The 17,011-nt window shown below is 34.2% G+C and overlaps 1 protein-coding gene across 2 annotated transcripts; it reads left to right on the plus strand.

Annotated features, from left to right (window-relative positions):
- The first annotated feature begins 151 nt into the window (after nucleotides 1-151).
- Nucleotides 152-16,273, plus strand: LOC125668555 (MOB kinase activator 1B). Of its 2 annotated transcripts, none has more exons than XM_048902817.2 (4): nucleotides 152-353; nucleotides 10,796-10,962; nucleotides 11,801-12,028; nucleotides 12,297-16,273. In XM_048902817.2, the coding sequence occupies exons 1-4, from the start codon at nucleotides 340-342 to the stop codon at nucleotides 12,536-12,538; spliced, it is 651 nt and encodes a 216-aa protein (XP_048758774.1). In that variant the 5' UTR covers nucleotides 152-339; the 3' UTR covers nucleotides 12,539-16,273. The 2 variants fall into 2 exon arrangements, with proteins under 2 accessions (XP_048758774.1, XP_056018802.1); XM_056162827.1 differs by lacking the exon at nucleotides 152-353 and adding an exon at nucleotides 4,318-4,383.
- The last annotated feature ends 738 nt before the right edge of the window (nucleotides 16,274-17,011 follow it).

Below are 17,011 nucleotides of genomic sequence, written 5' to 3' on the forward strand. Positions count from 1 at the left end.
ATTAAAAAAAGAATAATTTAAGAATAAAAATTTATTACCATCTCTTTTAAAGATGTGTAATTTGATAGTCTCTGAAGTAAATGTAACCATTCGACCATTTCCACGAGCTAAGTTACTATTAAAGCTGAAGCTTGCCGGAAAGACCCGAAAGTGTACGATTGGAAAGCTTCCTGGTTCTTGTTTCCGGTGACCATTTTCTATGTTTACAAACAACAAAGTGGAGGAAAATCCGTCATCATCGGCGTAACTAACTGCTGTCAGATCAATTCTGACTATTCTATTCATGAAACAAAGTAGCAGCATTTACATATCTACTCACAATTGCCAATTATATGCAGAATGAGCTTTCTATTGTAAGTTGATTTGCTCCTTATTTACTAGTTAACATTTTTTTGTTTACATGGATGGCTTTGTTTACTTACATCAATTTTCACGTTAAAAGCGGGTAGATAATATTATATTATAAACCGGAAAGATTTATATTAACTGACACCTCCAGAGAACCGTCCATTAGTGAGGACTTATAACAGGTTGGGAACACTTCCCCTATAGCGAGATATTCTCGCTTAAACGCGATTATCCCTCTCTAGCGAGAGTAAAATTTAATATGTATCCCATACAATCTAGAAAAACACCCGTGTTTCACGTGAAAAGAAGGAAAAGTGCTAAAATGTCTGATACTTCTGCAAATATATATTAATCAAAACAAAAACGCTCACGATGTGTATTGGATTTCAGACTGCTTCCCTCTTACGCAGCAACTTTGATATGCAATTTCTTGAATATGTTGTTAATTTCATAGAAACAATTCGCATCATGTTGATTGTGTGTCGCACTTATTCAGCATTGCACGGGATTTGCCATTATTTTCAATAAAGACGCCAAGACAGTAACACCTGTTTATGGTAATGTTTACTCTCTCGCTAAAGAGGGATAATCGCGCTTTAGTGAGAAGATCTCACTATATGGGAAGTGTTCCCAACCTGTATAAAACAGATATGTATATTGTAATCAAATGTCTACTTGTTAACAGATAATTTACTTAAATAAATTTAAAGAATGAGTCATTGAGATTATTGAAGCCACTTAAGTAAATTTGGAGACCTGTGGACATGATTAAAGAGGGATAGAGTAGAAGTAGGTGGGAAGAGGGGCAGATGGACACCCCTAATCTCGGTTGAGATTCGACTCGGCTGAATATTTGGACTGACGCCTTCACCGAATCTCGGAACAGTCCTTCATAATTCATGTCTGAAAATTTACTTTCAGCTTCGACTGGTTCTAACAATTAATGTGCACTTAGGTGACACTGCTATTCGCTTCAAATCAGTTAGTTTGACTATTAAACCAAATCTGTATCACTATCAATGGTGTTTTACTTACCGTCTAAGTATGTAAATTCCATAAAATAAGTAAATTTCCAGACAGAATTATGAAGAACTGCTTCTAGATTCGGTGAAGGCGTCAGTCCAAATATTCAGCTGAGCCGATATAACATGTATGATCGCTCTCCGTATTGAAAATTAGATTATGATTTTACAAATGCAATCGTAATCTGTTGTGCCGAATAGTTGACCAAAGACAAAATGAATGGTCATTCATAATTTCAATATTTGAAACTCAGTATTGCGAATGTGTTTATATAAATGGTACTTTTTGTCCAGTGCGACAATTTAAGGGCAAAATTATGAATTCACATCATTTCTTCTCGTCAAACGCAATAATCGAAAACGTAATGCACTATATGAATGACAAACAGAAAGACTTTTATATTGTAAATAGTATGTGGCCTGATTTCTTGGACATTGTCAGGTAGTGTACAACCTAATTTCGGTAAAATGTTTAAGTTTTAAAGGGACTGGTTCACATTTTTCGAATGAAATATTTTTGATGTTAAAAATTAAAAATATAACTTATTTAATGATGACAACCAAAATTTGGACTGTCTGAATGCAAGGATAAGAGCAAAATTTTAGCTTTGATTTTGTGTTATGTAAACAAAGATTCAAGCCTTTTTATGTAAACAAACACAGTGATTCCGAAGGTCCGTCGGACAGTGGCAAATGTCCGGTAATTTTTGTTTTGGTCCGATCAATATCAGTTGTTGGCCGGACCAAGTGTCCGATAATTTTTTTCCCTAATGAATTACATGATTAGATAATTTTCAGTTTTTAGCAGCATATCCCAAAATTTATTCTGATCTTTTATCATTGCAAACAGAAAACGTGTTTCAAATAATTCCCCCGAGAGGGTGATAATACAATTGAGCAATATCCCGTGAAACTACAGACGTTTTTGAAGCGTTTGAATTAGGTAATAAATAACACGTAAATAAAGCATTTAAACTATACTCTGATCAAGAAGTACTTGAATGAGAAGGGCATGTTTGATCGAACAATTTGAGTTACGCGAATTGCTCGAGTTTAAAAAAACGTGTATTTCATAACACTGTTGTTGAACACGGGATGGAAATGTTTACTCCACTGACGAATCTGAAGTGAAATGCTTGGGTTAATAAAGTACGTCGCCGATGCCATTCTGGGCCAGAAAGTTCAAATCTACATAAAAGCTTCCTGACATTTTCTTAAAATCGTGGCTCCCGGTGGTAGGGTAGGGCGACAATAGGCGATCAAAGGTTTACATGGGAATATATAGGGATCATCTTTAAAAATTTTCTTCTCAAGAACCACTGGCCAGAAAGTTCAAATTTACATGAAATTTTAAACTTCCTGATATCAGGGGTCGAAATTAACTTTTTCTACCACAGGCTAATTTTAGCCTGTGGGTAAAAAATCCACAGGCTAAAATGAAAACCTACAAGCTAAAATAAAAATAATGAAGCAGTGCTCTCTTTTCATGTTTTTTTTTTTAAAATCAATTACATGTATTTTCCCCATCATTATTCATTACTGAGCCTTGTGGGTCAACAGGCATCGTTTGGACAAGACACTAAGTTACGCAAGTCATGATTAGGTCTCTTGATTATCGCACCCCTAATCCACAACCTGTTTACCGCAGGTCCAATTTCATGCCACATCAGAGTTGTCACTAGTGATTTTTCAAAGTGCATCCGGGACTCATGGTTTTATAAGCAGCACGATCATGAGCCCCATGGACTTTTTTGATAATCGTCTACGCGGTGAGCAGTACACTCGTGTCATCACTACAACCCGACCTCAATATGACAATAAATTAATATAGATAGGACATTCTCATGATTCTGATAAAAATAACTACCGGAAGACTTGGTAAAACATAGACTCCGACTTTTTCTTCTTCTTAGATCAATGAATAACAAAAACCTCATACTTAGAATTCAATTTAATCACCCCTATAGGTGAACAGGACTCGTGGCACATGTATTTTTCATCATAATGCGATGTCCGACCTCTAAAGCATTTGTTTGACTCCGAGTTTCTTAAAAATCGTAAAAGAAAAATCCGGATAGAAACGGTTGTTGAAATCGATCGTTCATGTAAGCGTTTCTATGATTCAGAGTGCAAGTTTAAGAAAAGCGAATGGCGCATTACCGTATAAAATGGATACGATACGATCATAGTTTGTAAATCACCACTCGCTAAAATTTTCGAGTGTCCACTACTTTTACTCGTTATTTTTCAAATGTACTCGCATTTTGCGAGTATTTCTCGCTAATTTCGAGCCCTGTGATATAGTGTAAATTCAAGTTTGTCAAAACTATGGCCCCTACGGGTAGAATGGGGCCACAGTAGGGGATTAATTTGCATAAAAAATTTTGGTCTGGTAAAATGTGATTTGGTCCAGTAATTTCTCAACCATTACTGGACCAAATGTCCAGTAAGTACCAGAAGACCTTGGGAAGCACTGCAAACAAACCAGTGAAACATTAATTATGTAATTTAAAGAATCTTCATTTTGTACAATCACAAATTTTAACTTTTAAATGACACATTTTACCTATAGTATACTAGAGATGTGATATATATAATAAACTTGGATCAATATCCATTTATTTCGAAATCTTCGTAAACAATAACACACCTCAATCTTTGTTTTCAAAACAAATAATAAACTCTATAATGATCTTCTGTCATGATCAAATAACCTTAATTTTTTTTTATGAACATATTGGTCCCCAGGACTGTATATTTTGATCATTTAAAGTGATTAACAAAATGAGAGAAAATCGTGAATCAGTCCCTTTAAGGGACGAAAATTTGAACTATTAATTACGTTACATAAAAAATCAACATGCAATGTTCCTGACGTTTACTTTCTGTTTTTGCTCTTACCAAACTTTCATATTAAATCTCATTGGATGATTTAATTTTAGCTTATTGTGTCGTCCTATGTCCCAAACCTATGCTTTGAATGGCGACTGCAGATGTCAAGAGTTAGTGCGAGGTAACGAATCAGTAACCTTTGTCTTGTGAAGATGAATCAAATGCGGATAGGAACATGGAAAAAAAAACGGAAGTCGGAAAATCGAGAAGAAATGTGGCTGAAATTATGTCAATAAAAACTTGCCAGTCGGTCGCACAATGGCAAACAAACTATTTTTTAATTTTGGCCAAATGTATAACATTTTTAAAATGTAATTGGAGTTATTTTAATGCACTTTACACAAAATGGAATATAAGCATTTAGTTTAGTTTGTAAAATAGGTGAATTTTTTCAGTGTTAAAATTTCCACTAATTAGAATTTAGATGTATCAAATCTATTTCTCTTACTGGAAATGATTTTGTGACAAGCCAAGGGACAGATCTACTCAATTTTATAAAATTATATGATAATGATTCACAGTGTTTTGACACAATCTGACCAAACTGGTATGTATAGTATAATAGTGAGAAGGGAGCTTACAAAGCAGCCAAAAATTCTCGGTTGCTCGCTTCAAACTTTCAAAACTTCCGTATTAATCATGATAATACATAAAAAGTTTTCCCAGTTTAAAGCCAGAATATTGTTCTGTTTTATCTATTATACTATATGTACCAGTTTGCTCAGATCGTGTCAAAACCCTGAGATATGATTGGGATTGAAGTTATGGGAACTGGATGTTATTGAGGAAGAGTGGTAAATCAGACATGTTGCGGAGTTTTTTTAGGGCTGCTACTTCAAATTGCCCAAAAATGCAAATCAGACGATGAAGCCGAAATTAAAGAGAAATTACATAACATATAACCACACAAAACAAAAAATCGTAATTTCAAAGAATGGCAGTTATTATCTTGGGGCTTAGAAAGTCAATTGCAGGGCTGACAACTTTTTAAAGTCTCAATCCTTCATGTATAGCTAATTTTACAGTGAGTTTTAAACACTTAATTATTTTATATACGAACTCCATGGTTACTGCATTATTGTTACTCTTGGAAGTTTACAAAGTTAGCAGTTGACCTAAGAATATTGTTTCTCACACTATCACCAGTGTGAGATCGACTTTACCCGTGTGAGACAGCCATGTGAAATTTTTCTGTCTCACACTACTGCGACACCATTTGATTGTGACGTCATATATTTTCTATGATTTACATTACATGGTGAAATAAAGTATTGTGTATTGTTCTCTTTAATTTTCACTTTGATATAGCTCTCTGATGGACAACCTTGGGTTTTTAGCTCACCTGAGCCAAAGGCTCAAGTGAGCTTTTCTGATCAAAATTTGTCCGTTGTTTGGTGGCGGTGGCGTTGTAAACTTATCACATTTTCATCTTCTTCTCCAGAACCACCAGGTCAATTTAAACCAAACTGGGCACAAAGCATCCTTGGGTGAAGGGCTTTCAATATTGTTCAAATGAAGGGTCATGCCCCCTTTAAAGGGGAGGTAATCACAAAAATATGCAAAATTAGGGTGGGATCATTTAAAAAAAAAAATTCTCAAGAACCACCGGTCCAGAGGAGCTGACATTTACATGAAAGCTTCCTTACATAGTGCAGATTCAAGTTTATTCAAATCGTGGCCCCCAGGGGTAAGATGGGGCCACAATAGGGGATCAAAGTTTTACGTACAAATATATTGGGAAAATCTTCTCAAGAACCACTGAGCCAGAAGAGCTAAGATTTACATGAAAGCTTCCTGACACAGTGCAGATTCAAGTTTGTTCAAGGGGAATAAATAGAGAAAATCCTTAAAAATCTTCTCAAGAACCAATGGGCCAGAAGAGCTGGATTTACATGAAAGCTTCCTGACATAATGTAAATTCAAGTTTGTTCAAATCATGGCCCCTGGGGGTTGGTTGGGGTCACAATAGGAGATCAAAGTTTTGCATAGAAATATATGGGGAAAATCTTTAAAAATGTTCTCAAGAACCAGTGAGCCAGATGAGCTGAGATTTACATGAAAGCTTCCTGACATAGTGCAGATTCAAGTTTGTAAAAATCATGGCCTCCATGGGTAGGTTGGGGTCACATTAGGGAATAAGGTTTTACAATCAAATATATATGGAAAGTCTTCAGATTATGAGCCAAAGTGACTCAGGTGAGCGAGGTGGCCCCATGGGCCTCTTGTTTAGTTTACACTTATAGTGTAAACCATTTTTGGGTACGCTTTTCAAGGCTCGAAATTAAAATATGCCCGTCAGTCCGTGACTGGTTGAAAGTCTGGCGGACTGACTGACATTTGTTTAAGTCAGTCCGATGGGACTGGTCAATTTTCTAAAACGTCATTTTGGAAAACATATGGAATCTTAAACACACATTTGGCATTTCTCTGTAGATATCAGACGAAACAGATTAGTAAATATGGATCTCACATAAGTATTACAACATTGTCTAAGGTACATCAAGTTAAATTCCGTTATTTTATTTTAATAAAATGAACAAAATATGTTTAATTATTTCTGAAAAACTCTGGTGGACTGGCAAATTTTTCTGCAGACTGATTGAAATTATACCCTATCAGTCCGGTTGGACTGGTGACATAAGTTATTGAATTAATTAGTTCTAAACTGTTGGTAAAATGTGAAAAAAATAATCCTTCATTATTTACTCATGTGGTAGGGAAATTCCACCACTGGAACAAGATTCACTGTCTAGGACTCAGCAAAGCCTCATCCTATTCCTAGACTGCAAATCCTGTCCCCTCGGTGGAATTTCCCTATCCCTCACTCGTACTAATGAAAGTTAATATCATAGTTTTGTAGTTATACCCCCCAAACGAAGTTCAGGGGGTTATATAGGAATCACTCTGTCTGTTCGTCCGTCTGTCTGTCTGTCTGTGCAGATTGGTGTCCGGGCCATAACTTCTTTGACTTAGGCATACCATATTTGGCACACAGGTGGATCACCATGAGATAATGTGTCGAGTACCTTCATGACCTCTATATGACCTTGACCCTTGACCTCAAGGTCAAAATTAAAGTTTTTTTTTACAATGGATTCGTGTCCGGGCCATAACTTCTTTGTTCTGACATAGGCATACCATATTTGACACATGAGTGTATCACCATGAGACGATGTGTCATGTACCTTCATGAGCTCCATATGCCCTTGACCTCAAGGTCAAAATTAAAGGTTTTTATAATGGATTCATGTCAGGGCCATGACTTCTTTGTTCTTTGACATAGGCATACCATATTTGACACATGAGTGTATCACCATGAGATGATGTGTCATGTACCTTCATGACCTTGACCTCAAGGTCAAAATTAAATGTTTTTATAATGGATTCATGTCAGGGCCATGACTTCTTTGTTCTTTGACATAGACATACCATATTTGACACATGAGTGTATCACCATGAGATGATGTGCCGGGTACCTTCATGACCTCTATATGACCTTGAACTTTGACCTCAAGGTCAAAATTGATTGTAGGGTTTTGACATAGTCATACATGACATGGGTGTATCACCATGAGACTATGTGTCATGTACATTCATCAGGCAACGAAATTAAGGGGAAATACTCGCTAAATGCGAGTAAAAAATTGAAATTTCGAGTGAAAAATCACAAGTGATTGCAACTTTTTGCGAGTGAAAAAAACCCTGATCTTTTTTCAGATTTCCTCGGTTTATTGGCTGTACTTTGAAGTTTACAATAATTTTGTCTTGTGCGTAGAAACGCTTTACAGTGAAAACGAAATGTCGTCGGACCGACGGACATGTCCGGTAATTTTACTCTCGGTCCGGTAAACTTCGTTATATTTTCGGTCCGAATGTCCGGTGACTTTCTAGCAACGGTTTCGAAAACTACGCAGCATCCCCCCCTTATATAACTGGTACCGATAAACGGTACCATTTCCAATGCCAAAAACCGTTGATTTTTCCCAATTTTGAGACTAAAAATTCCCAATTCACTTGCCGAAAAATAGAACGCTGAAATCGTAATTTTCTTAGTCTGAAACGTTGTACAAGTTAACTAAGATGTTCCCTTCCGGTATTAAATCGAAAGTACAGATCATGGCAGTGTCAAGTGTGTTTTGTACAATGATTCCTTATGTTTCACAACAACAAATATTACCGTAAAAAAGTTTGTAAAGAGATGAATACTTCTTGTTTTGTTGTATTTTTTCTTTTCTTTTAGCTGAAATCATTTGCCTATACATTGGTAGAAAATTCTCAATTTGTTCGATTTTGACGCTATTTTTCCCAATTGAATGGGTACCGGTACCAGTGGGTAGAGAGAAAAAATCGCTGCTACGTTTCGACTTCCAGTTCCATTTATAAAAAAAAAAACATACAAAAACAGCAACATGTTCCAATCAAAATGGAACAGTAATACAGTCTACGGTAAACCTTTAAAACGAAAATCCATTGACCAGGAGTCTCAAAGTCTTTCATGTTTTAATATAAAAATAATACTACTTTTTTCGGTCTGGTAAAATGTGATTCGGTCCGGTAATGTTCCTGTGTTTACCAAACCGAATGTCCTGTAAAACATTTCAACATTTCGCGATCACTGCTTTACAGAATGAATATACAAGTATTGAAAAAGTAAACCTGGATCGCTAAGGCCAAGGTCATCTCAGTCAGTGATGTCGAAGATGGCCTACTTCATGCATACTTCGGGCGTCTCAGAGACGTCTGATTTAAATAGCAAGCATGTTGATCTCGTCCGTGTTTACATGAAACAACACATGAAAGTGTTAGTGTCACCGCTTCACGCGTTGTCCTTCTGTAGTCTATAGTCAAACACTTAAGAGTTCGTGGGGTTTATTTTTCAACTAGAATTTTTTAGATGAAATTTCCAAAAGATTTGAACATATAGTTTGAATTGGCGCAAACAGTCAAGTTCAAGATTTCAAACCACATGATGTTGTAAATAGGTGGTAGATCTATGGACAGCGAGTTCGCCGCACAAGTGTACCCTATGACCCTCACCATGCACCAATGATACTTGTATGTTGTCTGATAATTCATTAAATTTTAAATGAAAGAATTCTCAATATTATTTTTATTATTGCACTTTACAGAAGATTTTAAAAGATTTTCCCTATATTTTGATATAGATACATGCTTGTTTTCTTAAATTCCTGTAAAACAGCAATCGATTGAAAAATGCTAGTAAAAGCTCAATTTTGCTAGTTGGAAAATAATCACTAGCTAAAATTTGCTAGTAGTGAAGAAAGTTAATTTCGATCCCTGATTCATGACCTCTTTATGACCTTGACCTTTGATCTCAAGGTCAAAATTATAGGTTTATGCCATGGATTTCTGTTCGGACTATATCTTCCATTTTCTTCTACAAAGGCATACCATATTTTTACACTCAGGAAAGAGGTAATTTATACCTATTAACAACACCCTTTGGGAGATTGGGGTAAGCGGGGGATATTCTTAGGGAGTATTGCTCACAGTACCTCTTGTTTTTATTTTTTTTTTTTTTTTTTTTTTTATATTGCAAACACATTTAAATATTTTCTGTTCATTATCTTTACAAGTACAGTATTTACCATGAAGAAAATTTCCTCTTCACAATTAAAGGGACTGGTTCACGATTTTTGATTAAAATATTTTTAATTTTTGATGGTAAACATTAAAAATATAACTCATTTGATATTGACAGCCAAAATTTTGACCTTCTGAATGCAAGAATAAAAGCAATATTTTAGCCTAAAATCTGTGTTATGTAAACAAAGACTCGAGTCTTTTTATGTATACAAACAAACAAACAAACAAAATGAAATGTTGATTTGGTAATATAAAGCATCTTAATTTTGCATAGTCACAAATTTTGACTTTTAGATTACACATTTACCTCAAAAATGCTTGAAATGTGAAAGATATAATAAACTTAGATTGATATCCATTTCTTTTGAAATTTCATAAACAATAACATACCGCAATCTTTGTTTACAGAACAAATAATAAACTCTCTAAATTGAGCTTCTGTGATAATGTATAACCTTAATTTTTATGTGAACTCTTTTAAAACCATTAGACAGTAGATATTGATGATTAAAAGTGAAAAAGAAAATTTTGGGGAAAATTGTGAAGATATCATCCTTTCAAGCAATTAGTCAGTTGAATCTGCAGCATTTACCAATGGAAATCATTAGATGCCAGTGGTAACAATATTATAGTAAAATTAGACCCATATGAAATTTGTGATTTGACAGTACTTGGTAAACATCTTTTTTGGATACCCATGTTAGCTGGTTGTGTTTAGAAAGACCAAATCAATCTTGGGTATTCCATCATAGGTAAACATTAATACATGTGAGAAAGTGAGGTTGGAATTTATTAGTGGCAGATTTGTTTATGGACCCTGTATCATGAAAAATTGTATGAAATAGTTCATGGGAGTCTCTCTTTTATTCCAAATTAATACAAATACCTTAATATATTTCCTTAAGTTATTATATTTGTATTGATAGTGGAGGCCGGAGTAACAAGACCTTCAAGCCTAAGAAGAACATTCCTGAAGGCACACACCAGTATGACTTGATGAAGCATGCTGCTGTCACGCTTGGCAGTGGAAATCTGCGGCAGGCTGTCATGTTACCTGAGGGAGAGGATCTCAATGAATGGGTGGCAGTGAATAGTAAGTTAATTAAAGTGAATTAAACAGAGGAAGACTCTTTGAATTTTCAGATTTATTACAGGGCCCTTTCTGACTTTTCAGTTTTCTAGTTGAACTTATATTAGTGAATATTGGTGTAGATGAGTGTGAAAATTTACAAAATTGTGAGCAAATTTTTACACCCAACAAGTGCCAATATTCACCTATTGATGTAAACTCAATAATTCCTTTATTATGTAGGTAAACTACATTTCAGTTGTTTTATCTGGATAATTGATTCATTTTTTTGTCAAGTCTAGAAACTGAAACATTACTGGCTTTGATGTGAATTTGAACAAATTATCAGTTGTGCACATTTTCATAGTTCATCCAATTGCATCGATCAGTGCTAGTGAAATGTAATGATAACTGTAAATCAGTCAAAATATTGCAACTGTCAAAGATAGCTGCTCCGTCGTCTCTGTTTACAGCTAGACTGCAATAATGTTAATGTGTACCCGTAACATCACTTTGCGATCCTATTATTTCATGAAAAGTTTGTACTCAATAATGGTCCAGGCATTGCACATCAAAATTCTTTAGAAATTAGACACTTTTTATTGCTAAACATAATTAGCTATATATTAAACTGTGTTATAGGGATTGTGTTTAAAAATAAGTTCTAAGTAAATAAAGTGTATCTTATTAGTAGTACTTTATGAAAAATAATTGAAGTAATCAATTACATGTCTGCGAAAACTTATGACCTTGAAATTAATTGTAGGAATTGGCTTGTAATTGAAAGGTTTAATTTATAAAGTGATTGAACCCATCCCTGTTTCATTAACATTTCTGTGAATCTTATCTATTTCTTTTTCAGCTGTAGATTTTTTCAATCAAATTAACATGTTGTATGGAACCATCACTGAGTTCTGTATAGAGGATACCTGTCCAGTAATGTCAGCGGGACCAAAGTATGAATATCACTGGGCAGATGGACAGACAGTAAAGAAACCCATTAAATGCTCCGCACCCAAGTATATTGATTATCTCATGTCATGGGTCCAAGACCAGCTAGATGATGAAAATCTGTTCCCCTCAAAGATTGGTAAGTGTCATAAATGGTCTATTGATCTGCAGATTATAATAAATGTCACTATGACTTTGGGGGTAAAAAAAAAATAACAACCTGTACATTTTGTGGTTGCCAAACAAGTATGTCACTTCATTAATGTTGATCTAGAGTTTTAATTGTTGTAAAACATGTAGTACATGACAATCCAAAGAAAGTGCACAGAAAAAGTGTAATATTGGTCATACATACATTGTTTGATCTTCGGTTGGTGTTTTGTACAATGTATTTGGTTTGTTTTTAGGAGTGCCATTTCCCAAAAATTTTCTGTCAATAGCCAAAACCATTCTAAAAAGACTGTTTCGTGTTTATGCCCACATCTACCACCAGCACTTTAAAGAGGTGGTACAGCTGAGTGAGGAGGCCCATCTCAACACCTCCTTCAAGCACTTCATCTACTTTGTCCAGGAGTTCAACCTCATTGAGCGCAGAGAGCTGGCTCCTCTCCAGGAACTCATCGATAAGCTGACCAGCAAGGATCGCTAGGGTTTTCTAACCTTGCTCTTCCAAAATGTGTGACAGGACTAGTCGATTATGAACATACAACTTATATCTCGCTGTGAGGACATCTGGGATCTGGACATTTCCTGCAGGGATATATTATTTTATTGCTAATTTTATCCATTCTCTTTTATTATAATGACCACTTTCTTTTGTGCAGTTTCTATTTTTGTCAGTTGATGACAGTATCATTTCAGGCTTACAGATGTTAGAAAATTTATGTATTATTTTTTATACTGTATACTTAGACAATTTTGCCCCAGTTTTATTTTGGCACATTTCGTCTTTATCGTAAAAGGCCCATTGTAAAACTGAGTGAATATGAATTCATTCATTACTTTTTTTTTACAATTTTTTTTTAATATAATACAGTCGTTTTTGTCAAGTCCTTATAAAAAAAAACCTTCAACTTTTGATATGAATTTAAAATTTTCAGTGAGAGTTTTCTTCATCTTTGTGACCAGGCATTTCCATTGGTACCACATTTTATGACCATGAGACATTTATTCACTTATTGGAAAGCCTTCCCTTTAATCTGAGCTATGAGAGGGCTTTGGTATTCAGTAGGTGTAACCCTTGTGACAAAGCATGTCTACTAGAACATGCATGAAGAATTTGCTTCTATAGGCTGTGTTATCAATAGAGACATTCATGTTTTACAAACACATCTTTCTTTTCATTGAGTTTACCCCTGCCCCCAATGTATAAGGTTTTCTTTTGGATGTTGAAATGTACAATTTTTGTAAATATGCCTCACAGTCAATATCATTTGTTCATTTACTTTTCATATTATGTCAGAAGCTGTGCATGTAAAATGAGAAATATGGTCTATTTGATTATAGGTCTACTGCATTACTTCTTTTTGAAAGTTGATTTTTTTTAAAAATGCGTTTATTTTAGTTCTCCTTTCAGGAACTTGGCAAATTAAAGCATCTCTCTCTTTTCTTTTTTTAAAGTTTTATTCAAAGCCATTCAAATTTTCTTACTTTCTTATGTTTTTTCTGATTTCAGCAAAAGAAATGAGCTGTGGAACTTTTTGATGTGGTATTCTTTCATTTAAAATGGAATGTCATAAGAATGTAGTGGTACATTTGCACAACACAGATACTTATTTTAAAATTCTCATTTTTATTGGTACTATTTTTTTTCTTTTCTTTTTTGAGTGCAAGGATAACTGTGATAAACATAATGTTATTTAGCCTTGTTTTTGTATTTATTTCTTGGAACTCGTACTTTGGGTCACAAATAGTTGATTTTTTGTCAAGGCTTTTTACGGTGCTGGAAATAAGAGACCACAGTCTTCTAGTCTCTCGGTATAATATTCACCTGAACATGTACACACTATCCCCAATTTGATGTTATTGAATATTATGCTTGTTTAAGATATGCATGTATTTTTTTTAATTACCATATTTTCAGCCCATTCTGATTGGTCAAGTCAGAAGAAAAGGTACATACTCATATTTTATTTGCCCATGTATGCTACACAATGTTCTTTGTTAACTGGTTCAAGTGCTAGAGGTCTGAGAGCTTCTTGTGTGTAGCTAACAAAATTATGTGATTGAAATGCAGATTTTGTGGCCTTCAAAATCGAATTGCTAAGTAGTGCAATAGATAAGGTGTATGATTGAAAAGCTTTTAGATACACTTTTATTGTCATGATTGTAGCTTGCTTGTTACAGAGCACCATAATGTAATGCGTAATAACTGAGAAATCCTTCATTTATGTCATGCCTTTGTGTACATACATGTCTCTCAGAGATCAAAATATAATATTTTAGGTTTGTGACTTTTTAAAAAATAGAATGTTATACTTTGTAAGAAAATATGGAAACTGAGAGTCTACAGTCAGATAGGTGATGCATGTACTTACCCTTCCCATGTGCATTTTAATGAACCATTAGGTACCGCAAATAAGGGTGATTTTTCATTAAAAGCTAATCAAGAGTATTCGTGCTTTTAAGATTTACTAAATTAAAAAGGGACATTTTTTCTTGTCAAATAAAAAAAAGATGACACTTTTTAATAAGACTAAAATTATTCTGGAAAATGGAATATATTTCTTTTATGCCTTCTTAAGATGGGACGTATTGGTATAGTGATGTGTGTACATCTGTCTGTCTGTTCTGAGTTTATATTTTCATTTTTCTGTTGCATATTAAGCCGAAACTTGCTGTTTAGCCTCTGTGGGTCACTCTAGATGATGTTGCTATTTTGACCTTTATAAGAGTTTAGCCGCTTTATTTTAAATAATTATTCAATGTTATATGGAGGGTACCTGTTTTGTCCATCTAACTCCTACCACAGTTTTCAGTTAGGACCTTATTTTACAAATATTGAATATGTGCATATCGTAAGGATTTTGATTTTCTTGAAATTTTAAAGAAAACTACAGGTTGTTTGCCTTGGTCTGTTTTGAGAAAATATTAAAGAGTGTATCACAGCTTAATGATGCTACCTTACATGTGTAAAATTGTAAAACTCAATGCATTTTTTGCCATGTTTGCTAATCAGTGTGATAGAAAAAAAAAACCTTAAGAAAACAACCTACATGAGCTTGTGATGAGCATATTATGTACCGTTTCCAGTGCTCTTGTTTATGTTTGGTGTGATATGCCCTCAGGTATTACCAAAGAAAATGAAAGTCTAAATTGCTATTTTGAAATGATTTCTTTTAATATAGTGCAGCATTTCTTATTTCGTCATTCAATTGTCTGTTTTCTAAACTCATGTGCCACATATATACAGACTGAATAATAGGATATTCTTGGAATTTTATATTGGCAAAAGAATGCTGGTATTCTAGGATGAAAATACTTCTTTATCCATAATTTTAAATGTTTTGTTACGGTGATCTGAAAAGTATTTCAGATTTAATTGTAGAGGGTCCTTAAGGATGGATTCTTATCATCGTTTAGACAAATTAGATGGTGTGTACCATTTGTGCTTGTATTTTCATCAATTATAAACCATGTGGGTCATGCTGCCACATTTATAATTCTTTCTTACTTGCAGTTGTAACTTTAAATGCTAAATTGAGGTCAAAGGAATTTGAATTCTAGGGAACTATCCCAGTATATTTTTAATGAATTAATGGCATAGTAAAATAGCATCCGCTTATTTTAAAAAAAATTTAAAGTACTGACGTTTTTATCCAATAAAACATAATCAGAGCGGGAAAATATGTTCAGAACTATGGGAATAAGTCGTAACTGACTTATGATGATCAATATGTAAACTTCTAAAATTATCAGAGGAATTTTATCTTCTATATACATGTAGTTGAGTTTACCAGTGTTGAATAATTATGCTATGCAAACAGACATAAATGATCATAGATATTAGTGATTATGCTTATTTATATAATGAATCAAAGGTATGTACAATTTACACTGCCATAATGGAATTTTTAGGTTCTTTGCTTTAGAAAGAGAGTGACCTTGAAATCACTGAGACATAAGAACAATAACCTTGATGCCACTTTCTGTATATCAAAAGAGTGTATACATTTAAGATATTACATTTTAATCCATCTGATGAATATGAGAAGAATCCATCCTTATGTTTGCAAGTTCCAGAAAGGAAAAATTATGTGCGATTTTGACAGAGATGAGTTTTATGCCAAAATTTGATTGGTGTCACTGCACATATTTATATCATTGTTATTAATGTTGATACATGTAAAGAACATGATCCCACATTAAATCATACAAGATTTAATATTTCTTCTTTTTTTTTTTTTCTTTTTTTTTTCAGCTCGACTGAGCTATCGACTCTTGTCTGGCATCCATATATAAGACATTTTTTACTTCTCCAGAACCAGAGCCAGTTTCAACTAATAAACCAACCTTGGGTAAATGGAATATAAAATTGTTCAAGTGCAGGATCACACACTTTGTAATGGGGAGATATATAAGAAATTATGAAAATATGATGGCATATTAAAAATATTCTCAAGAACGACGACCAGAAAAGACAAAACTGTTTTCAAAGCTTTGTTAGTGGAGATTCAAATCAAGCCCCAGGGGTAGATTGGGGCTACAATTAAAGATCAAAAGTTTACATTGGGATATTTAGGACATATTTTATAAAAATCTTTTCAAGAATATACAAGCATCCTTAGGTAGTATAGATTCATGTTTGGGTGATGGGGCAGAATCAAAATAGGGGATCAGATTTTACATGGCAAAAAATTAGGAAATTTTCAAGTTCAAATCATGACTGGGGATGGGCCTCAATAGGGGATCTGAAAAATTTTGTGTGAAGAACCACTGGTCGCGATTGATATGCAAGCATTCCAATGTATTGCAGATTCACATTTGGCTAGATTTGGGCTAAATAGCTATGGATTCAAAGTTTTAACTTAAAAATATATAGGAAATCAAAACAAGAGGCCCAAGGGCCACATCGCTCACCTGAGTTACCTTGGCCCATATCTGAAGACTCCATATATATTTG

The sequence above is a fragment of the Ostrea edulis genome, chromosome 4, assembly GCF_947568905.1.
Source record: "Ostrea edulis chromosome 4, xbOstEdul1.1, whole genome shotgun sequence".
In the NCBI taxonomy this organism is placed as follows: domain Eukaryota; kingdom Metazoa; phylum Mollusca; class Bivalvia; order Ostreida; family Ostreidae; genus Ostrea; species Ostrea edulis.

Bases quoted from the DNA above. Each gene is read 5' to 3' on its own strand.
- LOC125668555 (XM_056162827.1), top strand. From the start codon at position 4,364: ATGTCAAGAGTTAGTGCGAG. The intron at 10,963-11,800 runs GTAAGTTAATTA...TTTCTTTTTCAG, and splicing joins TGAATGGGTGGCAGTGAATA to CTGTAGATTTTTTCAATCAA. The intron at 12,029-12,296 runs GTAAGTGTCATA...GTTTGTTTTTAG, and splicing joins TCTGTTCCCCTCAAAGATTG to GAGTGCCATTTCCCAAAAAT.